Here is a 25,547-nt window from a genome sequence, read left to right on the forward strand (position 1 = left end):
GGCTGTGTGACTTGTGACCTCTCCTCTCGTCAGGTACAGGCACCCGCCCTTCAAGTGTAGGAAAGGTCTCCTGACCGTGACTTTCTGAGGAGTCAGAACTACCGAGGTAGACGACCGTTAGAACTGTGCTCCACGCCCTGACTCAGGCAAAAGTTTTATTGGACTGCGGCTCAAGCTGTCCGGCAACTTTCATATCCTGCCGCGGTGGAAGGACGTCTGGTATTAGGGGAACCAACGGTTACCAGAAGTTTACTGAGACCTGGGCTTTAAGGGGTGGCTGAGCAATCTTCAAATAACAGAGGCTGTGTGTGGAGGTTTGGGGGGCGCTTAAGGGGGTGGAGGGGTGAGGGGGTTGGGTGGAGGTAGGCAGAGGACTTTCTTAATGTGGCCAAACTTGCATACACTTGGCAGAGAAACCGTGTGTGTGTGTGTGTGTGTGTGTGTGTGTGTGTGTGTGTGTGTGTGTGTGTATGTGTCTGTGTGCGTGCGTGTGTGCGTGCGCGTGCTTGCGTGCATGCGTGAGTGCGTGCTCGCTCTCGCGCACCCGTGTGGGTGCTCTCGCGCGCTTATGCGTCCATGTCTGCCGTCCGCCTGGATCCTGAATTCACAGGAGCTGTAGTTGGTAGAGAGAGAAGTGAATGAGGAGACAGCTCTGGGGCAGAACGTGGTGGGTTTAAGATGTGAGACGTGGGGTGGGTAGCAGGGCGGCGGGCGTTCACGACCTTGTAAGTCATCCGTCAGGGTTAGGGCTGTGGAAGCCCGATGGGATCCCCCCTCCCCCACCACCACGGCCCCACCCTGGAAAGCCCTACCCTTTCCCGCCACCCTGCCTGATTCACTGTCTGTGCCAGGTGATTCTCTCCTCTGTCCCTCGTCAGACCATGTTGTTATTAAGGACATTCGAGACTTCCTAGACGCCAGTTTGTGTAGGCCAGGCATCCCCAAACTACGGCCCGCGGGCCGCATGCAGACCCCTGAGGCCATTTATCTGCCCCCCCACCCCGCCACACTTCAGGAAGGGGCACCTCTTTCATCGGTGGTCAGTGAGAGGAGCACAGTATGTGGCGGCCCTCCAACGGTCTGAGGGACAGTGAACTGGCCCCCTGTGTAAAAAGTTTGCGGACGTCGGGTATAGGCGATTCCAGACCCAATCTTAATTTCTGTCTTTTACTTGATTATGTAAAGATTCTGTTTGTTTCTGTAATTTGTTTTTCTACTAAACATTCTAAACATGGGCTCAGAGGGGTGGCCGAAAGGGAGAGAGGAGAAGCGGTCTTTCTTTCTTTCTTTTTTTTTTAAGAGAATTTGATATTTCAATGAAAGTGTCCAAGTCGTCATGATGTGAAGATTCAGAATTTACTTTTTATACTTTAATTGAACTTCCATTTGGCTTTACAAAGTACATTGGGGAGTGGGGTGACAAATTTCATGTTGTGCTTAGGATCCGTCAGTGGCTTATAGTAGTATAGCTTGATGCTCTTTTGTTTCTGATTCTTCCCCCATCACCCCCCGATTTTGTGATTGCTTCTTAGATTCCTTCCTGGAAACTCTTCTTTTCTTCCTGTGGAAAAGCATAGTGAATGGATTTAAAGTTCAATCATGGGTTAAAACATTTGGTACGTTATGAAAGTGGTATTGGGTCTATGAAGTTGAGCTAATTAGCAAGACAGTGCTTAAACTTACGGGGTTTTAAGTATTGCTCAGTAGATGGCTAGAGAATATTGTGACTTGTGATATTTGATAGCACAGGTAGCTCGAATAATCGATTTTTCTCTCATTTCAGCATTTCCAAGTCTGTTCTGTGAGACACTAGGGCCAGGACAAAGCAACAACAAAATGTGCTCTACTCTAAGGAAGTGTGGGACATACAGAACTGAAGGTAAACGAATACTGTAGGAATTTGTTAGATGATCTGCTGATATACAACACTGAGTCTGAAAGGGAGGGCTACTCTCCCCAACTTATATGGGAACGGCACAGTTTTTCCATAGAGCATTTGAGGTACCAGTGTTACTCAGAAATTATTTGGGGAAACCCTGTTCAGACTACATCTTCTAACACTTTAAAACCTTGTGCCTTTGTTTACTCAGAACAGCGGAGTGTGGGTTCATAGTAGTTGTAATCTATTCTGCTCATTAAGAAATTGGTTATTGCTCTTTAATTCCTTTTATTTTATGTCATTAGTCAGTCTCTCCTGCTTGAAGCTTTCCACATTTTTACTCTTCAGAGATACCGTCAAGCATGCATCTGATACCTTGGTGCTGGCAAACAATGCAAGTGATTAGGAAGTGTTACCTGTGGCAGCAAATAAAGTGTGCCACTCTTGAAAACAGGATACAACTTAACCTGTCAGGACCAGCAGACGCAGTCCTGCTCGTTTTATAAAAACAAAAACAAACAAAAAACACACTTCTTCAGAACCATTTTGTTATTACTTAATAGTTACAGCTGCCATAGTTTGAACCCCTGTTATATGTCAAGCACTGTGATAACCTTGGCCGTCATGCAAGTTACTGCATTTAACCCTCAGGAAAATCCTCCGAGGGTGTTATTTTAATTGATAGATGAGCTGTATGAGTCAGGAGAGGCTGAGTGTAACGCTGTGCTCCGTTGGCAACCCCCAAACCTCAGTGGCTTATTTCTCACTCCTGCTACATGTTTATGGCAGGTGCACATCCTTCATGGGATGGGGGATGTTTGGGTCTGAGCGATTCTTACTGGAATGACCCAGAGACCCAAACTAATGGAGCAACCACCGTCTAGAAAAGGGTTAGTCACCGCGTCAGAGTGGGAGAGAGCCCTAGGGGCTCTCCAACCAACGACCAAACGTTCTGGCCCAGAAATAACCCATGTCACTGGTCACTCACAACCCATTGGCCAGAGCTAGTCGCATGCACGACCCTGCCCCAAGGAAGGCAGTCAGGACGGGCAGTTCTACCAGGTGCCTGGGACAGGGGAGAATGTAAACACTTGGTAAGTGGCAGCACTGACTACCGCATGAAGGAATCGAAGCTGGGAGGGATTAAGTACTTGCCTAACACCACATGGGCTGTAAGTGACAGAATCGGGATTTGAATCCACCCTGGTGTGATTTCAAAGTCGATGTCCTTTCTGCTTCTTTCTACGCTGTCTGCTCTTCTCTTACGGGAAGTTTATAGTAAAAATTCTTTCACATCAACAATGCAATTCCCTCTTCCTTAATCATCTGATAGTTTAATTGAATAGACACGATGGCACTGGTTAAAAAGACCAGCACTGATAAGCCAGAGGTCTATTCCAAACGAGGGAATGTATTGGATATTTGAATATCCATTGTACTCTATTATAAAAATAAAATCAGGTGGTAGATGAAAGGACAGTTCATTGACCATTTACTTAATATAGAATAATATCCACGCCTTTCCACTCTGTTAAGGAAAAATGATAAAAATTAGAGCCTAACTTGATGAAACTGAAAACAGATGTGATGGAGTTGAACAAAATTGCTAGATGTCAGTCTTTCAGAAACACAAGATAATGATAAAATCTCTGGCCACATGGGCAGAGAAAATTAGCGAGATGGTGCAGGTAAGCCACTTTTGGAATGAAGATAGTGTCACACTTACAGTGACAGAAAAGATGGAAAAGATCACATTATGAAAAAGATGTGATCATTTGAAAACTTAGATTAAATAGATGAATTCCAGGGGGAAAATATAGCTTTCCCTACTGAAGGAATAGAACATCTTAGTTTGTTTGATATATTCTTGACAAGGAATACATGCAAAGGCAAAATTACTAGCCGATCTGAATTAGTCACAGAAGCGCAAATAATATAAATCAATTAATGGCAAACTAAACCCAACAATGGGTAAAACAGATAACACAGCATGACAAAGTTGTGTTTAATCCCAAGCATGCAAGCTTTGTTTGACATTTTAAGAGATCCATAATGTAATTTAACACGTTAGCTGAATAAAGGGAGGAGGACAGGACACATACCACAAAGATCATTTAAAAAAAAAAAAAAAAGTGGGGATGCAATAAATGAACCAGCCGGAACTGAACAACAAGAATAACAGTAATTCTCAGTAGATCGGTAATATAGAAAGCTATTTCTTTAAATTGACAGTGGGTATCGAAACAATACAGCACATCAGACACCGCCCTTGATAGTAAAACACTAGAATTATTCTCCTTACAATCAGAAAAGGGATAAAGATGACTGGTATGACAAATTCTGTTCAATGTCATACTGAATCTAGTGCAGTAAGCCTTATATCATATTAGGCAGTGCAGTAAGCTGTGATGCATGCATGCCTGTGTACATAAATGAACATATGTATAAAAGTGAAAATAAACAAATTTATAGCTGTTGATGTGCCTATCTTCATATGAAACTCAAGAGAAGCTACAGAAAATTAAAATTAATAACAGATTAACAAGTTTGTTGGATGTAAGACAAATATACACAAACCATTGTAACAAATGGAAAATACCGTCTCTATTGTAAATATACCATTTACAATAGAAAAAAAGTGTCTTGTGAAATATACGATGAATCTGCTTATTTGGCAGCTATTCCAACACTCTTGAACATTCTTATATACTTTCCTGTACCGTAGAGACTAGAAAGTTGGAACATGAAAGGAAACACACATGCATACCACCACATGCATGGGTGCACACTCTCTCTTTCTCTCTCTCTCTTTATCTCTCTCTCTCTCTCTCTCTCTCTCTCTCTCACACACACACACACACACACACACACAATTTACCAGCGCCCTTTGCAGTTAGGGTCCCAAATGGGATATCTATCATATGAAGCTGCCAACATGAGACTCAGAGGTGGAACTGAATAGCATGGGAGCCATATGTGGGGTGGACTACCTGCGATGAGGGAGGTCTCCAGGTTTTGGGGCAGCCACTGTAGAGTTTCTAGAATTCAGTCTCTGTCATGCATGTCAATTAATGGGCAGGCAACAGTGGTATTTCAGCTGTGGCGGTTTCATAATGTGGGTGGACTTCTCCTGGCTGTACAGCATCCAGGCCTGCTTTTCTGGCCCTCACAGAGTTTTTGTAAGCTATGTAATATATTTTATTACAGATATCTTGTTTGTACAAAACAGCTAGAGTGAATTCTGGCATAGGCAGGTTGGGACCTTGATTAACACACAACTTGGCACCAAAATTGGTTGCAAGCAAAAGACCTTGAAGGAAATGGGGATTTGGGATAGATTTGGCCCACAGGCCATAGTTGCTGACCGCCGCTCTAAGCTAACAGACTCATTGGGTCCCCAAAACAGTGCTGAGTGGGAAGTCAGCAAAATGAGGAGGCAGCTATTCCTAGGATCCTCTGGCAAGCATAAGCCAAAAGCTGAGGCTTTAACACAGTTGTTTTCAACCTTGGTTTCACACTGCAAGTCACGTGGAGAGTTTAAAAGTGTGGTTGCCTGGATCTAACCCAGGTTCTGCTTTGATTGTTCTGGGTGTGTCCTGGTGCTAGTGAATTGTCTCAACGTCTCCAAGTGGCTCTAATGTAATCATGGTTGAGAACTGCTTGAGCAATTTAAATGATAAGAATGCAAGTATTTTAGGATGTATACTTTTAAAATGTTATAATTGTGGCTTCAGAATATACAATATACAATAAATACAGAGTTACACTGGAAAATACGAAATAAAGATTCCCGTGTAAGAAATCGAGGAGAATGTCTTTTTCAAACAGAAAGGAAATGAGAAAACTGCAAAGCAGGGGCCACCACAGCTTGTGTCCGGGTTGAAGCTAAACTGCCGGCAAGGCCAGAGAAGCGTATGGATTAAAGCAAAGTGTCCGTGAGCCCAGGGCCGATTCAGGAGTGGAGGTTCCTCTGCAGAAGACAGACACAACCCAGGGATGGCACCAACTCAACAAATTCAGTAATTGGCACTGAGGGAATAGAAAAAAATGGAAGCGACTGAAACAGACATTAAGATAATATTTCCCCAGAGAGACAAAGGAGTGATAAAGGATGAAATTATGTCCGTTACAAAGGAATAGAAGGCTGTCCAAGAAAGATGGCTAATTGGAGGCAAGTTTCTCCTTTCACTTCCTCCTGAAACTTCATTAAAACAACATCAAAGGTGAACAAATTGTGGTATGTCCATCAAGGGGCTACTACTCAGCAAGGAAAATTCAAGAACATGGATGGGTCACAGAAACATGCCGAGTTAAAGAAGCCAGACACAAAGGGGTACAGGGTGTTTGATTCCGTTTCTGTGAAATCCTAGAATAGGAAAACGAATGTATACTAACTGAAAGCAGATCAGTGTTTGCATGGAGCCAAGGGGTGAAGAGGAGATCAACCGGGAACCGTTTGGGGTGTGTGTTATGTTCTATATCTTGATTGATGTGCTAGCTAGCCCTAATCCCTGGTTTTTACATTTAAGGAACCTGGGATCAGGAGAAGTTGAATGAGTCGTCAAAAGTGAGGTTAGCTTATTAATCACAGGGAAGATATTCAGACCCGATAATCAATAATAAACCGTTTCCATTATGCTGTATATGGGTCAATAGGAAAAGTGCTTCTTCCCAAGCACTGGACAAAACCCTGACCCAGCCATAAACATCCACTTATACAAGTATAAAGGATAGGTGTGAAAGTATAACCATTCTGCATTCCAGCCACCTGCTTCTACACATGGTTGACATTCTCACGTGTCCCTTTACCCTGACTTGTTTGTGTTCATATTTACAAATGAAAACAGAATTTTTCACTGATATTTTCTTCTGAGGAATCATACTATAATATACAGTTTTGTAACCTGTCATTTTTTTTCTTTCCCTTTGTATCACATGGTGTGACGAATCTTCTGCCTGGCTGCTTGTAGTCTGCCACTTAAACCTGAAACATTTCTTGCATAATAATACATTTTGTTTCCTCAAAGGTTGGAAATGGGCATTTAAGTCCCCTATTGAATCCTTCCACATGACCTGTTTCATGCTCCGAGCATTTTATTTTGGTTCCCTTCATCCATATGTCACATGATTCCCCACTGGGGCTGGGGCTGCCCTGTTTTACTACTGCCGCTTTGTGAAAATACGGCTGACATGGCAACCAGATCCGACTCACTCATCTCTTTTCCTTGTCATTTCCAGGAGGACTAATGACAACGAATACAACTAACACATATTTCTCCCTCAGTAAATGCCAGATGTTGTACTAGGTTCTGGACATAGCAATAGACAACTTATGTATGGTGCTTGTTAGGTCACAGGCCCTTCTCCAGGTGCTTTTCACGTATTGCCATGTGTTAACTCACTTAATTTTTACGGTAGCCCACAAGGTTGAAACCGTTACTAAATTCTTTGAGTCGGGGGGGGCGGAAAGGAGCAAAAAGAACTTGAGTCACAGCGAGTTACTTGCCTCGGATCATAGAGTTTAGCACCAGGATTGAAATCCTGATGGATCTGATTTCAAATCCTGTGCCCATAACCAATCCTGTGCGACTCTGTGTCAAGGCTGAAATGAGTGGGGCCAAGGGGCCCACTCAGAGTCTGGTGGGCAATGATGGGTGTGGTGTCTGGAACCAGTGACCCCTGACTCCAGGCTTCTGGGCAAGAAACTTGTCGTTGCACACTGTTGCCCTGTACCATCTCTCTTTTTTTAGACTGTGTGGGAACTGTTTCTCTAGTGTTCAAATTGAAGTGAAGTAGCAGGGACAGACAAGATGTACGTGGACAGGAAAGAAGGAGGGCTTCCAGAAGGGAGCGTATCGCCAGGATGAATTCAGTTCCCTAGGGGATTTTTCAATGTGTGTTTCGTTGTCTTCTCTGTATTCACCTCACCCTCTCCTTTCTGACCCACACATCCATCCCTTGCCCTTTTCACTCTGTATGTCATGCCCCTTCCTTGCCATGTCTACTTGATTCCAAGGACAGTCATTTCTGCTTCTCCCAGGATAATATCAGCCACTCTCTGGTCCCATCATCCTTCTGTCCCAAGGCACCTGTAAGGCACAGCCATATAATTATATGTATATATTTAGACAGAGAGCGATTTATGTAGTAAATTCAAAAAGTGAAATGTCCGGATCAAAGTGTAAGAATGACTTCTGAATGGTTAGGCATATCGCAGAAAATTAGACTCACACACGGTTACTGGAAGGGTATGTTGGTGTAAATCTCATGGAAAATATCACTTTTACGCTTAAAAGTATTCATGTGCTTCTCCTGGGAAATGTAGATCAGGGACTCAAAATCTTACATCCACTTTGAAGCCCTGGCTGTGTTCCACTGGGTTTTTTGGTCTCCCCCACTGGGGGTGCTCTGTAACCCTGGTCAACCCGTGAATATTGTTCCATTACTTTTGTGTGCAGAGAACTCTATTAAATACTTTCTTATTTTAAAACTGTCAATTCAAATATTAAAACACCGAGAGGTTAAAAAAAGAAAAAAGAAAAGAAAAAAGCATATTCTGAACAAGAAACAAAATTTGGCCATATATATAATACATGACACATGAAAAGAAATGTGCAGTGGGCTCCAGTATTGTGCGGCAGTGTGTTTCCCAACATGACTTGGAGTCGTGCCTATCTGTAACCTAATTCTAGAAGCATGTAATGCAAAATACAAATACTTGCTTGCATGGGCTCCACAGACGCACAGACCCACATACTCTTTCCTTTCCCTGAGACAGGGAGGGTACTTCCTGCCTGTCAGAAGGCTGAGTGAACACAACATGCCTGTAGGTCCAGAACATTCTGCCTACAGAGACCACATGTCCAGAAAGCTCTGTCTGCTGGATTCAGGGAACGCCTCTCCTCATTTCCGTCACTACTATTTGCAAAAGCCTCCTCCTCTGAGATCCTCAAAGCTGCCGTTCTAGCCTTAGCCTGCAGGGAGGTGCTTAGTTCTGTTTCTAACGATACATTAATGAAAAAAATATTAATGTTGCAGAAGAAAAACGTAGTTCTTTCTAGTTTTGCAAGTAGGTTATGGAATAGTTCTGCAGCCCGAATAGGTCTGGAATAAATACAGGTAGACGTCGGTAGAAATGGTTGAGATGGATGTATTCTCAAAAGTCGTTTTGCCGATGATCCCAAACCTACGTCACATGCATTCTTTTAACAAATATCAATGAGGCCCTTCTTCTGTGCCAGACACCACCCGCCCAAAGTGACTCCTAATCTGAAAACCTGTGGCCCAAACAGATTCCACGCATTTGGTCAAAGACAGAGATCTCCACCTTATCCAAGGCACCTGGTTCTCACCCCAACAGGAGTGACTAACACAAAACATCATCCCTGGCCTGCTCACCAAAGTCTGTCCTTGAGACCTGAAAGCTTGCCATTTAAGGGAGAACCAGTGCAGTTGCTGGAGGAGCACCCAGGGTGTAGAGGCAGACCAATATAGGTGACGATGTAATTCCTGTTCTGCCACTTACTTGGCTGGGAAATGTACCTGACGTCTGTGAGCCTCATATCCATGATCTGAAAAGAGACTGGTTACAATTGTCATGGGATTTCTGTGAGGAGGTCAAGAGAAACCTAGTGAGTCTGCCCAACACGGAGCAACTGTTGGTTGCCACTGGGCAAGTGTTGGTTTTCTTCTTACCTCATTCTTTCCATGCCGTAGCAGGGATGCTGACGCACTCAGTGGCATGGCAGTGACGTAGGCAGAATTCCAAAATAACACAGGAAGTACCAGTAGGAACGCACGTGATGTCATAAAGGATACTCACTACTGTGTCTGTGTGGGAGGATCAGCCAGTACATCGTGGTGGGGCCGGAGGGGAAGCCCAGGCGGTCTGGGTGAGAAGCACTAGCTGCTTTATAGTACTCTTGAGATCGCCTGTAATTCTGGCAGCACAACTGCGAGACAGGGATTGTGCTGAGATGCCAGAGTTCAGCAAGCGGATGTGTGCCTGTGTGTGTTTTGTCTTCAGCATCTCTCTCTGTCGCGTACCTCTGTGGCATGTGTATCATCTGTGCTCTCTTCCAACACAAAGCCTTGCCTGAGGCTGTAGCTGTAGCTGTTGAATAGCTCACTTTTACACCTTCTTCCCCTCAGTGACATTATTTCTGAAGTAATGCTGGTTCTCAGAAATGACGCTGACTCTTCCTGTGCTCCGTATATTCACCACGTGCCCTGAACCCTCACTTTAATCTTTGTTTTTTTTCCCTTTCATTTATGGACTTTCGTGAAAATGAGTTGGTTTCCGGGCATCCTCCAAATGTCAGCACTAAGGGTCTTTGTTGTTGTTGTTGTTGTTGTTGTTGTTGTTGTTGTCGTCACTGTAGCTGCGTATTGTTAGGGACTCATAGCTTTTTAACATACCGATGGGCCCCAAACCCCGGTTAAAGGATTTTGAGTAGAGGAATGACAAGATTTGACTTAGGCGCTTAAAAAGGTCCCTCTGCCTGCTGTGTTGAAAATAGATGGTAAGGGAGCCAAGGGCAAAAGCGGAAGGACAAGTTGGAAGGCAGCGTAATGCAGGAGACAGATGTTGGTGACCTGGCCAGGGTAGGTAGCAATGGAGGGGGTGAGAAGTGGCCAGACTCTGGATATATTTTAAAGGTAGAGCCCAGAGAAGATACATCCATCCTGATCGGTTGGATGTAGAGTGTGAGAGAAAGTGAGCACTCCAGGTCCACCTCCAAGTTGTGGGGACCGAGCATCAGGAATGTCTAGGTTAAACGCTCTGCCTACATTTAATATCACTTCTAATGGCACACAGGGAAAGTCCCAAAACAGCCGAGAGGAGCAGAACTGTCCTGACAGTGGGTCACACACAGTGAAAGCAGTGACCCGCCTTCTCCAGCCCCCACAGGTCATCTGAGGCCTGGCCATAATCAGTAGTACATCGCAGAGAGATCAGCAGTGACCGAAATTTTATTCATATGGGCACCCTGAGATGACGTGTACATTTTGAAATTGGTTGAGGTCTGTTTGATGGCCCAGGAGATGGTCTACCTTCGTGAATGCTATAAGACGATAGAGGGGGAAACAAAAAGCATGCTTTGCTTTCGTTGTTGGGCACGGTGTTTTACTTATGTCCTTTAGATCCTGTTACTGTATTGGTTTTCAGTATCTTTGCTGATTTTCTTTCTTTCTGGGAATTCTGTCACTTGCTTGGGAAGAGTTGTGTCTTGGGCTGAAAGCATTTCAGGCTGGACAAAAAGAAAGCCTGCTCTGGGTATTTCCAACTGAGTATTGTTGAGGGCAAGGCTGGAGGTTAGGGGGCAGCTTCGGAAGCTGATACCTCACTCTCGCCTGCCATTAAAGCCTGTGCTACACCGGCAAAGAAGTACAGCTTGCCGATTGTTCACAGAATGCATTTGGAGGACTGGATTTGGGAGGTGCTAGAGAGGTTGTCTCCCTGGTGTTGGTGTGGTTGGTGTGTTAGACTGGAGAAGCCCGAGGGAAGGCAAGATTAGGAACCCCTCCAGGTGTGCGTCTGGTATCTAGACTAACCCATGGACACACGCACCTCTGTTCTGTATAATTCCTGCTCCATTTCTTAAAGAGGTTCAACACAGTTGCTTCCTCTCCCAAGATTCCTCCCCTGATTGTGCCACCTGTGAGGTAAGGCCCTTGTATCTGGACAGGCAGAGGAGTTCGTTTTCTGGGGCTTGTGTGATTGGTCCATTGGGGCGGGTTGGCACTCTGCTTACCCTACCATGGAGTTAGCCCACGGCATGGCACGTGGTAAGTGGGCCATTGACCCATTGACGTGCCTTCCAACTTGTCTTCTTGTTCCCAGTTGCAGGATGTCATGACCATGGTGGCACTTTTCAAGGAAGAAAGAAAGGTGGGAGTCCTTTCCAGGACAATTTTGACAAGAGGAACCCTCATTATGAACACGGTGGGCATGAGCTTCCTCCTTCAGAGCGCCAGGAGAATGATGGATGCTTGGAGATGGGAGATGTCCACAAGGACCGCCAACTAAGACAGTAAGTGACCAGACAGCCTGGTTTGCACGTAGCAGTCCCCCGGGACTGTGCAACCCTTTTATTCTCCGTGGTCTTCCTTTTTTTCTCTCATTAAAGAACTGAGGAATGCTGAAAGTGGAATAATGGCTAAGCAATCCTAACTGTAGCGCTGCTGTCAGTGAGGGGAGCGTGTATACAAGATTTTCTTAGATTTAATGGATACCCCCCTTCTCGCCTCTTCCCCACAGCACTCCTTATAGCATCGAATGCAGCAGGAAGCTAGTGAAATGGCATAGTGAAGACCAAATCCATACTACCACATGGAGAAACAGAAAACGTCCAGAGAGAAAAATGATGGAGGACACACAAGATGGACAAACGAGGGCCTGGTTCAAGGTCACAGTGAGTATCTTGGTGAGGTCTGCATTAGGTGGACTACGCTGGAACCTGATAGAAGGAAGACCACTTAAAACACCCTAAGTTGATTATTTGGAGGAGAGCTTTGGAATGGGGGGAAAGGGAGTTGAGGGAATCCATATTAGGCACACAAATAAATAAGAAATCATGTCAGCAGTCGCTTCTTCAGAAGTCCAAACTAAGTAGAAGGTTGGAGTAAAAAAGAAAGAAAAAAGAGCCGGTTGGTTCTGTTCTCCATCATTTGTTCCATGTTGTCTCTCCTTTCTCTCCTGTGTCTTGTTTTTGTCCTCAGATTCCTTACGGGGGAAAGTATGACAAGGCATGGCTAATCAATTCAATCCAGAGCCATTGCAGTGTCCCCTTCACTCCGTTTGATGTAAGAGAGCATGGTGAAGCCAGATGAGTGGGCACGGGGTATGGGGAGAGGCCTGGCTCAGCAGGGGCCGTTGCCCTCTGACACCATTGCTGTTGCCTTCGCTCCCTGTAGTTCCACTACTTCCAAAATCGGGCACACTTCTTTGTGCAAGGTGCTAGTACTGCCTCCGCATTGAAGGATGTCAACTATACGATTTGTGATGACCACAACCGGAAGGTGTGTGCATTCCCTGTCCTTAGTCTCTGGGCAGGAGGACAGGCCAGGAGGCTGGTCATCCTCATTGCGATTAGAGGTCCTGGTACTTACCCGCCTCACCTTCCTGCAGATATGTATATTTGTCAATCATTCTACTGCGCCCTTCTCTGTGAAGAATAAGTTGAAGCCAAGCGAAATGGAGTTGCTGAAGGTAATACAGACTCCATGATCATTGCATGCCTATTTCCTGGACGCACCTCTTCTTCCCCTGGTCCCCTCTTTCCCTGTCACCACCACCACCACCACCACCACTACCACCACCAGAGCCTAAGAGTCTCTGTCTTCATCTCTAACTCTGCAGCTGACCATGGACAAACGATATGATGTCTCCCAGCAAGCTCTTGATCTCCAAAGTCTCCGCTTTGACCCAGGTATGGCTGACAGCAGCAATTCTAAGGCAAGTGGGGGCAGGGTAGTCTGCCTGGGAGGGAAACTTAGGGATGGCAATTTAGGGAGGGGTTGGTGCTGGCTCTGGTCCAGCCAGGGCCCTCCCAGCCTTCTGATTCCCTTCTCCTGGCTTTCTGAAGACTTGACGGGCCATGATATTGATATAATCCTGAATCGAAGAAACTGCATGGCTGCCACTCTGAAGATCATTGAATCGAATTTCCCTGAGGTGAAGCCTTAGGCCAAGTGCTGGTTTTTAGTTAGAGGGGTGGAAGAGAAAAGGTGGAGGGCAGATGTGTCTCTGAGGCCCAAGATAGTAGCTGCCATACTAACTCTTCTTGACCCAAAGCTACTGTCCTTGAACTTGTGCAACAACAAACTGTACCAGCTGGATGGCCTGTCTGACATTATAGAGAAGGCCCCCAAAGTCACGGTCCTGAACCTCTCCAAAAATGAGGTGAGAAGGGGGAGCCAGATCAACTTTGGGTGGAGGATGGATGGCGGTACACATCAGGATGTTGGCAACAGGCAGGCAGAGGTGTCTGGTGTCTGTAGGTGACCGTGAGGGCTGGGGGAACTTGGGGCCCAGGGTCCTGGGTGTCTGTCTTTCCCTGGCCCTCCTTCTCCAGTTTCCTCCCCATCTTTCTTAGCTGAAGTCGGTGTGGGAGTTGGGCAAGGTGAAAGGGCTGAAGCTCGAAGAGCTGTGGCTAGAAGGGAACCCCTTGTGCAGCACCTTCTCTGACGAGTCCGCCTATGTAAGGTCAGTGACAACCCCTGTCGCCCTTCCTGGGCACCTTTGCTCCCTGGATGACTGAGCTGTATCTGAAAGTGCCCCTCTGCAGGAAGAGGCAGCCTTGGTCCTCTGGGAGGACCACAGACCTCCTCCCCTCCTACACACACACACACACACACACACACACACACACTCTCTCTCTCTCTCTCTCTCTCTCTCTCTCTCTCTCTCTCTCTCTTGCTCTCCCTCTCTTTCCTCTCTTGGCATCACTCTCATCTGTGCTTAGCTGTCTCCTTTCCTTTCTCTGACATGCTCCACTTTTCACCTGCTCTGGGGTGCCTTTCCCTCCTGTCTCCACGTGGCCTCCTCCAGCGCGTCTTCTGTGAGTGTGCTCCAGGAAGTGGGGCTCCCTCACCTCTGCAGGGCCAGCAGTATTCAGATGCTGGTGCCCTGGACTGAGAAGAGTCCTGTGGCTCTCTCTGGGCCTCATGCTGAGACAGGCCTTCCTGCCTCCATGGTGAGATGGGAGTTCCCTCCACTCTCCCGAGAGGGGTTCTCCTCTTGCTCCAGAAAGGTGCCTGCACCTGTCCTGTGCTGGCGTGAGGGCTTCCCTGCCCCATGCTAGGGGCCGAGGCCCTGGGTGGCTGCTGTCTTGCCATCTCTTCCTGTGGCCCCATGCAAGAAGCTGGGCCCTCCTTGAGGAGAAACCTGGCTTTAACGAGTCAGGGAACCAGAAGTGGGCCACATTCCTGAGTCAGGAGTGGAAGGCACTGGGCAGAGGAAGAGGAGGTTGAGGAGACAGAAAGACAGACCTCTCAAGCCACTGCCCCTCCTTCCTTCCACACCTCACATTGTCTTGCCTGGGCCCTCAGAGTAGCCCTGGGTAGCCGGAGATGGGTCATCTTCCTCGGACAAGGTGTCAGCACATTGGGTGCAGGCGCCAGGGACCATCAGAAGAGAATGCAGTGGCCGGGAGAGGGTGTTCCCAGACTCTGAATCCCATGCTGAGCTGGGGCCTGACCCTTCACTCCTCCTGGGAGAAGGTCTCCTGTCCCCGTGGCTGCTCTGTTTTCCATTCCCAGCTCAGACTGAGCTCACACAGGTGAGAAAGGCTCCAGCTGCATCCAGCGGGCCCCAGCCCAACAGGTACATGTTTTCCTTTCCTGCCTCAGTCCCCAGGGCCAGCCAGGGGGCGTTGAGGGAAAGGGCTGCAGCAGGGGAGACCTTTTCTCCTCTCTTCCTCCCTGAAGTCCACCCCCACAGTAGATCATCTTTCCCTTCCTTTTGCTTTGCATCCTGCTTCTCCTTTGTCTCTCATCTCCTATGACTCCCCCGTCTCTCCCACCCCTACCTTCACCCCATTTCTACTGACACCCCTGCCCCCATCTTCCTGCCACCTGAGCCTGGCCTCGCTCACCTCCCTGTCCCAGCACCCTGGGCCATCCCTAAGGGCTTACCTGCTCTTGGCCACATTGATGGACAGCCAGTGAGGTAGCAGAGCCCTGGGTTCCCACCCCATTTCGTGCTCCCTGCAGAGCCTTCCATGTTGGCTTGGAAAAAGACGAGGAAGAGAGGGAGGGGAAGAAAGCCCTGGAGCCTGGGCTCCCAATGCTGCTGCTTGTGGCACTGGAGAAAAGGGAGTCAGGGCAGTCTATGTGGAAGCTAACCAGGAGAAAGGAGAGGGAGAGAGGCCACACAGCCCTGAACTGTCAGTCACTTCATTCTATTTTTGGTTTCGGACAGTGCCATCCAGGATTGTTTCCCCAAGTTGTTACGCCTGGTAAGTATCTATCATACCGTGAGTCTCCTCCTACTCCAGAACATGACCTCCACACCTGCCCTCAAGTCCTTTGGGTCTTGCCTAGACTACATGCTTGTATCAGACCCTCATCCATTTTAGAGGCATGGATTCTTGAAAAGGACAAGAATATTCTGCCTGGAAACGTGTCCATAAACACACACGCACACAAACACCCATGCTGGCATGTAATTGTAGAGATGTCCGGCACCTCATGAGAAAGCCACCCACTGGAAATTCCAGGACCATTTCCCACCTGGCCTCTGATGCTTCTTCTCCCCGGGCATGTTCATCTTACCGGTCATCCAGCTCCACCTCCTTGGTCTCCACTGCTGACTTCCTGTTTCCTTCTCCAGGACGGCCGAGCATTATCCTCAGCAACAACTGTTGACATTGACAGCTCTGAGTTAATGAAACCCTGCAAGGTGAGAAAGAAGGACCAAGCAAGATTTGGAGTGTTGTAAGGAAGGCTTTGTCCACTGCATAGGTCCAAATTGTCTTTTGATTTCAGGAAAGCTGTAATGGATCTGAGACCCTAAAGCATATGGTCCTGCAGTTCCTGCAGCAGTAAGTATCCCTGGGACCATGAGGAAGTGGAGGGCTGAGGCAGACTGGTCCACCCATGAACAGATCAGTTCATGGGAGTTTTCCAGTCTCATTTGGGGTCCAGGCCACAGAGATAGCCTATCCTCACTGCTTCCCCACAGGTATTACTCGATCTATGACTCTGGAGATAGACGGGGTCTCCTTGGTGCTTACCATGAGGAGGCCTGCTTCTCCGTGACAATTCCCTTCAACACTGAGGACTCAACTCCGTGAGTATGGGGGCTCAGACCCTCCTCCGAGGCTGTGTGTCTCCTCAGCAGACACAGGCCAGCTCCTGGAAATGTCCGCACTGGCCAGACCACCCACTCCTGCTCCTCTTTCTCTCCTAGGAAGAGCTTGAGCCAGTACTTGGAGGATAGCAGGAATATGAAAACACTCAAGGACCCCTGTAAGTGTGTGAGGGGGAAGAGTGGGCAAGGTAAGGGGGTGTGGCAGGAACAATCACAGAGGCCACAGATCAGAGTGTGGCAGCCCCCGCCCCCCCATTCTTTCCCTCTCCTCTCCTCTACAGACCTGAGGGAGGAACTGCTGAAACATACAAAACGTGACATTGTGGACTTCCTCAGTGCGTTGCCCAAGACTCGGCATGACCTCAGCTCCATCCTGGTGGACATGTGGTACCAGACGGTGAGCACCTGCTTCCTCCCTCGGGCAGGCCCAGAGAGCCAGAGGTGGGTAAGGAGGTTAAGGAGGATCCCGAGCACCTGAGCTCTTCCCTTTCAGAAATGGATGCTCTGCTTTTCTGTCAACGGGGTGTTCAAGGAGGGTGAGTGTCTGTAGAGTCCCCTCCCTCGATCCCCACTGCTTCCTCCCCCTGGCCAGGCTCCCTCTCAGAACTCTCCCAGCTTCCCTGATTTTGTCCCTTTCCCTCCTCTTCTTCCCTCCATGTTTTCCCACCCCTACTGTGCCCGCAAACCACCCTGGTCTGAACTAGGTCCATGACTGTCTGCCCTGCACAGCTCAGGCGTGCTTTAAGGACACGGACTGTGGAGTTTGACAGCTCTCATTCCAGGTTCTTACTCTGTGAACTTCTGCTGGTTACTTAACCCTTCAGTTTCCTCATTTGCAAAATGGGGCCAACAATAACCCATCTCTTGGGCTATGTGAAATAGGAATCAAGTGAACTTGTGGTTTTCACGGGGCCCCACACATGATAGGGGCCCTATCACTGGGAGCATATTGTTCCCGTTGTTGCCCTCGCCATTCCTGCCACATCCTCCTGACTCCATGTGAACAATTGTCCTGGTCTACTCTGCTTCTGTGTGAGTGTCAAGCGAGACTCTGACTGGGGATCACCGTGTGAGCACGTAAAGCCTGTACAACTATAAGGTGGTGGTGTTTGTTGTCTTTGAAGTGGAAGGACAGTCTCAGGGTTCTGTTTTCGCCTTCACCCGGACCTTCATCACTACCCCTGGTAGCAATTCCAGGTTAGTTCTGTGTTGTGGGTGGAGCACCCATCCCAGCCTGGGGATAGTGTTGTGGGAATGTGTTGGGTGCAGTCCTCGGGGTGTTCTCAGTATTGTGGAAGGCCAACAGGTAGATCAAGGAGCCGCCTCGTTTAGTGTTTAAGAGTGTGGGACCTGGAGTCGGAGTAGGGTTCTCTTCCTCACTGCAGCACTCAACAAACTGTGTGACCTTCATCAGCTTAGCCAACCTCTCTGTGATTCAGTGCCTTTCTCTGAAAACCCGAATAAGGCTATCCATTTCCTTGGGCTCTTGTACAGGGTAAACCTGTTGGGCTTAGATCTGAAAATCTAGTGAAGCTGGTAGACAGTCTCTCCAAAAGTGAACTCCATGGGAGGGTTAGAGGGTACCAGCCAAAAAAATCCAGGAGTCGGGCACAGTAGGGATATGGAAGGAATTTGGTTGTTGAGTGGCAGTGATTAAGAAGGATCCTGTTGTCGGGGGTGTGGAGTTGTCTACCTGTCCAGCTTGAGGGTGCATTTTTCTTTCCACCAGTCTGTGCATCGTGAATGATGAGCTGTTTGTGAGGGATGCCAGCCCCCAAGAGACTCAGAGTGCCTTCTCCATCCCAGTGTCCACACCCTCCTCCAGCTCTGAGCCCTCCGTCTCCCAGGAGCAGCAGGAAATGGTGCAGGCTTTCTCTGCCCAGTCTGGGATGAAGCTGGAATGGTCTCATAAGTGAGTGCTGGGAGGACATGGGGCTGAGGGGAGTTGGGACATCATAGGAGTGAACAGTGGAGACTCACGTGCAATTTGGAAAAATAACAACCTGGATATTTTGCTTTGAAAAAAAAGTGGGCCCATGAAAAAGGTATCATGCTTTTATACTGGTATAGGTAAATAAGTGTTCAAATGACACAATGCCCAAATGACATTACCTTCCGTATGTAAAATCTGCAAGAATCTAGCACAACAAACTATTAGGAAACCAGTTCAGCAAGGTTGCCAGATATATACAAAAATCATTCGCACTTCTATGTAGTTGCAATGGACAATCCAAAAAATGAAACTAAGGAAAGAAGTCCATTTACAGTAACATCAAAAAAATAAATAAATAAAATAAGTAGGAACAAACTTAAGAGAAGCAGTACAAATCTTACACTCTGAAATCTGAAAACACTGCTGAAAAAAAACGAAAGAAGATTTAAATAAATGGAAAGACATCCCACGTTCATCGATCGGAAGGCTTAACATCATTAAGACGCCAGTACCACCCAGAACAACCTACAGATTGATTGAAGTCCCTGCCAGAATCCCAACTGGCTTCTTTGCAGAAATTGCCAGGGTAATCCCAAAATTCATGTGGAAATGCAGTGGACCCAAAACACCCAAACCCGTCTTGAAAGAGAGGAACAATGTTAGAAAACTCACACTTGCCGATTTCAGAACTTGCTGCAAAACTACATTAATCAAGAGTGCATGGTCCCGAAGTAGGAACAGACGTGGGAATCAGTGGGATAGAATTGGCAGTCCATTTATGTCCAGTTGATTATCATTCAGGATGCTGAAAAAAATCTAGTGGAGGAAAAAATAGTCTTCTTTACAGTTGTTGCTGGGACAAGTGGATATCCACTAGCAAAATAATTACTTTTGGCCCCTAACTCACATCATGTGCAAACACTGACCGAAAATGGATCAAGGACCTAAAAGTAAGAGCTAGAACTGTAAAACAGTGTAAGTGTACATCTTCATGACCTTGAATTAGGCAACCATTTCTTCCATATGAAACCAAAAGCACAAGCAACCAAAGGGGGAAAAAAAGGTAAATTGGACTTTATCTAAATTAAAAGCTTTGGTGCATCAACAGACACTCTCAAGAAAGTGGAAAACTGACTCAGTGGAACGGGGAAATATTTGCAAATCACATTGCCGACACGAAGAACCCTTGCAACTCAACTAGAAACAGACAAGCCACCCAGTTAGAAAACGGGGAGATGATTTGAAAAGGTGTTTCTTCAAAGAAGACCAACAAGCATGTGCAAAACTTCTCAACATCATTAGTCGTTAGGGAAATGCATATCAAAACCACACTGAGCTACCACTTCATACCCACTAGGATAGCTTTAGTCAGTGAAAGAAAACATTACAAATGTTGGGGAGAATGCAGAGAAATCGGAAATCTCATGTATCACTGCTGATAACATAAAATGGAGCAGTCGCTGGGGAAAAGGTTTTGGCAGTTCTTCAAAATCTTAATTACGGAGTTAACACATGATCCAGTAATCCCACGCCTAAGTGTATATCAAAGGAAATGAAAATATATGCCCATTCAACAACTTGCACATGAATTTTCATGTGGTATTATTCGAAATAGCCAAAAAATGGAAACACATCCAGTGACCTTTAGCTAATGAATGGATAGATTAATGTGGTGCATCCATAGGGTGGAATACTATTGCAATATTCATTCATGCAAAAGAATGTAGTTGTGATATATACTATGACATAGGTGAACCTTGAACACATTGTGTGCTAAATGAGAGCAGCGAGTCAGAAAAAGCCACGTAATTACATGATTCCATTCACGTGAAGCGTTCAGAACGGGCAGATCCCTAGAAACGGAGAGCAGAGTAGTGGTTGCCAAGATGCAGAGAAGAGGGAGAATGGAGAGTGATCTCTAACAGTTAAGGACTTTCTTTTTGAGGCGATCACAATAGTTTGGGATTAGATAGTTGTGATGGTTGCAGAATCTTGTGAATATATGTAAAAGCACTGAATTGTACACCTTAAAATGGTGTGACTGCTACAGTATGTGCGTTATATCTCAATATAAAAGAAACATGTTGTTGAATTTCCACTTGTTATTTCTTGAACATCTTTCTTTACCAGTATGTATTAAGCTCCTTTGTTCATTTGAATACCCCTATTTTTGTGATTTGAATTCTAGCGGGCATGAATGTCAGGGATAGGCGTTTTGGTTTTCCCTAGGCCTTTCTTCATGGTTACAAGAGTGCTCATACTGATATGTGTGTCCCACAAAAAAAGGTCGCATAGAGTAAGTGTGGCATTGCAGGGTCGGTGTGCCTGTCCTGGGGCAGCAATGGAGAACACCTGTTCTTCTCCCACCTTAGGTGCCTTCAGGACAATGAGTGGAACTACACCAGAGCTGGTCAGATCTTCACTATGCTCCAGGTGAGGTCTGGGAATCAAGTGGGCATAAGACGGCTGTCTCTGGGCCGTCAGGAGGGCCAAGAAGATGGAGGCCAGGTAGCATGGGGATGGAACTCAGGGCACCCGGCTCTACTAACATCCCAACTCCTTCTTTTCTTTACTTCCTGTAGACTGAGGGCAAGATCCCAGCAGAGGCCTTCAAGTAGATCCCCTGAAAGGAGCCCTTCCGTGTCTTCCTTGTCTTCGTTCACATCCTCTGTGTTTCCTCTTTTCACCAGCCTAAGGCCATGCCCAGGAGCTGCATTGGAGGCCTGGTTGATCAGGAAGCCAAAGTTAACTGGCAGGCTGCATGGCATAACCACCCGAAGAGCCACTTGCTCTGTGTATTTGCCCCACTCATGATCACTGTTTATTTTCATAATAAAGAGTGATGTTGCATGCTGTATGTTGTGTGCCCTGGATTGCTCTTCTCCTGCCCCAACCATGCGTCAGTGGGGCCAGGACTGAAAGCCCTGCATACCCGTTCGCCCCTGGCTGGCCTTAGCAGATGCATCGATGTGGCTTTCCTTCATAGGTAATTTTGTCAATAAACCCTGATGAGAAAGGACACACGCTCCTTCCAGAGACTGACCTTGAGAGAGAGTGGGACCCTGTCAGATGCTCGACCTGGAGGCCCACAGAAGCAGGCATGTTACCTTGGCACACCAGGAGCTTTCATTCACTGTCTCGACCCCTCCCTTTCTGGAAGGTGCACTATTTGAGGGGGAGTCTCAGGTCAGCACCTTCAGGGGGAGGAAGACTCAGCCTGTCGGCCCAGTGCACTCTGCAGAGAGCTGATATCGGGTGCTCCATGTCCATGTTCTCGATGGTGTCTAGCCGTTTATTTTCACTTCTAAACAAACAACAGTAGCACAGAATCTCCCCTTATGTTCAGTTCTCAATGACTGCCATTTAGCAGTCGTTGAGAACTGACCATAAGGTGGTCAGTTCCAAATTGCAGGCAAGAGTTGAGCGGGACATTTGCACAATTTATTGCCCACACTTACGTGATGCTTGCACGTTAGACAATCAGCAGGCATACTTTTCAAAATTAAAACAATAGCAGTATGACGTTGTCAAGTCATAGTCCTGTAAATGATGACATAGGAGAGGTACCACCAGTTTACAAATTATGCCTCCACTTTTGTGTTTGGTATACGTTATTTCCTACCACTTGCACTTTTCAGTTCTTTATGTGCATGTACATTAGGGAGTCATATGTTGGAGTGTGAATTTCTTAAAACTAGGAACTAAGGGGATAGTTGTCATCACAAAAAGAATGATGCCCATCTTGTTCTTCCCTGCAGTGCCTCAGCTGAGTCAAAGGCAAGTTCCTGTACCTCTCTAAGCCTTGGATTAAATGGATCATTGCATTGAAAGCACTCAGAGCAAAGCTGTATTGTGCATTTTCACATCGCTATAAAGTACTACCCAAGACTGGGAAATTTATAAAGAAAAGTGGTTTAACTAACAGTCCTGCAGGCTGTACAGGATGCATGGCTGGGGAGACCTCAAGAAACTTACAATCATGGCAGAAGTCAAAGGGCAAGCAAGGCACATCTTACGTGTTGGCAGGAGAGAGAGAGAGAGAGAGAGAGAGAGAGAGAGACACAGAGAGAGAGAGAGAGACAGAGAGATAGATAGAGACACTTTTAAACCATCGGATCTTATGAAAACTTACTATCATAACAGCAAGGGTTAATCTGCTACCTTGATCAAATCACCTCCCACCAGTCCTCACCCCTGACACTTGGGGATTATAATTTAACATGAGTGGAGACATGGAGACAAACCATATCACACGCCCAGCATCTTCTAGTGATGAATATGCATTTGCATCATTCATTGTATTTATTGCTATTCCTCCCCACCATCCAAAAGGAGAGTTGTGTGAATGGGGTTTGCACTGCCAGGCAATGTAATTGTTCTGCGGTGCTGCACCTTCATCTTTCTTTGGAACAGACTGGTTGACACACAGTTTAAAGGAAGACAATGAAAAGCTCAGGAGCAGTCCCAGATTTGTAACATTATTTAATGTAAAACAGATTTGGCATTTCCAATCCGTGCATTCAGATACATTGTTCTAGAAATGAAGCAGATGCATCTACAGACGGTTCAATAAAAATCAAACTTCAATACTTTCCCCATAGCAAAATATTTAATATTAATTAAAACATCAACAAAACAATAAAGCACAAAACTGTGTATATATCACAGTTCTATGAAATGTCAACGCAATATACATGCAATATATCTGCACGAGTGCACGCAAACAAAAAATAAGGGAACGAAACGCAGGAAAATGTTAACAGTTCTCTTTCCAGCGATGATGGGTTTCTGGTTATTGATATTTTCATCTCTGTAATTAGCTGTATTTTCGTCATTTGGTAACAAGTATACATTTATGACAGAATAAACCTTAAGCTTCTGAAATGTTTGTTACTAATCCAACATATCAAATGTGCCAAATGTTAATAGAGAGCCATGAAGTGAACACTTGTGTATCCACTACCCAGATTAAGCAATAAACTTGACAAATGTTTGAGCCCATCCCCTCATTTCAGTTGTCCTTCCTTTACTCCTCAGATGTAACTCATAGCTAGAATGTGGTGTTTATATTCTCCACAAATTGCTTCATAATTTTATCGTGAATAAAAGCATTCTTAAGCAAGGATTATGTGAAAACAGAGTTGTTCCTCTCTCTGGAAGGTGGCCTGCAAAAAGATTATTGATGTTTTCATGAGGATTTTAATCAGTAGGTACTTTATCGAATTTAATCCTTACAGCTATTCAAGTTACTGTTCATTGTTGATATTATTCAGCTCAGGGTACAGGAGTTATGAGAAGTTAAGCAACTTTCCCTAGAGAAACAAACTTGTAAATTGATGTCCAGGGACTCAAAACCTATAATTACACAGAGTACCATTATTTTTCTGCTCTGTTATCTGGGAAGTCAATCAATGAACCTAAGTGTTTTGTTTAGGATTTCTCTTTAACAATGAGAATTACTGCTTCTCTCTCTCTCTCTTTCCACACCAATGTTTCAGTTAATGATGGAACACATATATGACAGTTAGTTCTACCAGATTATAATGGAGCTGCCCTATACAGGTAACTATTTTGTATATTTTGTATCCTATTTTTATTGTACCTCTTCTATGTTTAGATACACATATACTTACCATTGTGTTACCATTGCTTGAAGTATCCATTACAGTAACACACTGTACTGATTTGCAGCCTAGGAAGAATAGGTTATAGCATATAGCGTAGGTGTGTAGTAGGCTATACCATCTAGTTTTGTGTAAGCACGCACTATGATGTTCATACTGTTACGGGATCTTTGGGGTGTCACTTTTCTGGCTAGAAACCTCTGTGGCTGGTGGCACCTTTGCTTGAGTTTTTTCTCGGGCCCACTGTGCTCATTCCACTTACTCGAACTGGCAGACTGCACTTGTCTCATGCTACTGGTCTGTGTCACACACCTGCCATGGGAGACTGTATGGAGCAGGGAAGGGTGGGTGAGCAAGTGTGTGGTCCAAGCACTGTGCAGTCAGAAATGGCCACTGCTGCAGGCAGGGTGGGGAGTTCCAGGTGCCAGCATGTGTCAGCTCTCCACCAAGCTGCAGCTAGACCAGGTGCACCAGAGCTTCTGCAGTTGGCACTGGGGACCACAGTGGTGCCTGGAAGCCAGGAGATGCCAGGAACTTCACTGACTTAAAGATGGAGTCACAGCCCTGGCTCAGTGAGCTCCTCAGTCTGGGTTCCCCAAATGGCCACAGCTCTTCTTTCCTTCTCTTCATCTGTAACATGGTGAGCAAGGGGCATGTCTCCGCCCTGTTTGTGTTACAGCTTCTTTACCCTCATTTGACAGGACCTGAGTTCTTTTCTTGTGCCCAGGAAGAATAAGGTATGCAGACAAGTGGAGGGTGAGCAAGAGGAAGAGGAGCTTTATTGAGCAACAGAACAGCTCAGAGCAAATCCACAGGGGACATCTCGTTTCTACAGCCAGCGTGTTCCAATGAGTGTTCCTCTCCTAGCATAGAGGGCAGCTCCTCTCTGCTTGGCAAGTCATCTCAACATGGGTTCAGCTCTCAACCAAGTGTAGCTCCTCTCTTGCAGCTGTTTGTTCCATTGTGCATCTCTTAGCGGTTAGGTGGCTCTAGAGTGGATGGCTCATCTCTGCAGGCAGGTCATCCCATTGTTTCTGCAGCTGTCAGCAGAGAGCAGGCCTTAGAATGGGTTGCTCTCCTCTGCAGCTGATTATCCTGGTAACTACTCACCTCTGGCTGAGCCCAAGGCTTTTATGGTACTCAGAGGAGAGGAAGTGTAGCTGATTGGTCCATGGGCAGCCATAGACAGGCCCAGAGAAGGCACCACAAGTTCCCACTCTCGTCCACGGGGCTGGCAGCTCAACCCCCAGCCTTCAGGTTCTCCTGGGCCTGAAGGTGGGGCCTCACCAGGGACCT

At 46.4% G+C, this 25,547-nt stretch overlaps 1 protein-coding gene across 1 annotated transcript; it reads left to right on the forward strand.

Moving 5' to 3' along the window:
• The first annotated feature begins 1,836 nt into the window (after positions 1 to 1,836).
• On the forward strand, positions 1,837 to 21,245 carry LOC120361820 (nuclear RNA export factor 2-like). Its single transcript, XM_039463967.2, has 21 exons — positions 1,837 to 1,879; positions 11,724 to 11,913; positions 12,141 to 12,294; positions 12,602 to 12,685; positions 12,797 to 12,901; positions 13,011 to 13,091; positions 13,242 to 13,311; positions 13,468 to 13,556; positions 13,677 to 13,784; positions 13,978 to 14,087; positions 15,804 to 15,840; positions 16,215 to 16,283; positions 16,370 to 16,425; positions 16,566 to 16,673; positions 16,794 to 16,852; positions 16,976 to 17,091; positions 17,188 to 17,230; positions 17,819 to 17,891; positions 18,424 to 18,606; positions 21,000 to 21,060; positions 21,210 to 21,245. Exons 1-21 carry the CDS (start codon positions 1,837 to 1,839, stop codon positions 21,243 to 21,245), a joined length of 1,875 nt encoding a protein of 624 aa, XP_039319901.2.
• Positions 21,246 to 25,547: the final 4,302 nt, after the last annotated feature.

This window comes from Saimiri boliviensis, chromosome X (genome assembly GCF_048565385.1).
Source record: "Saimiri boliviensis isolate mSaiBol1 chromosome X, mSaiBol1.pri, whole genome shotgun sequence".
In the NCBI taxonomy this organism is placed as follows: domain Eukaryota; kingdom Metazoa; phylum Chordata; class Mammalia; order Primates; family Cebidae; genus Saimiri; species Saimiri boliviensis.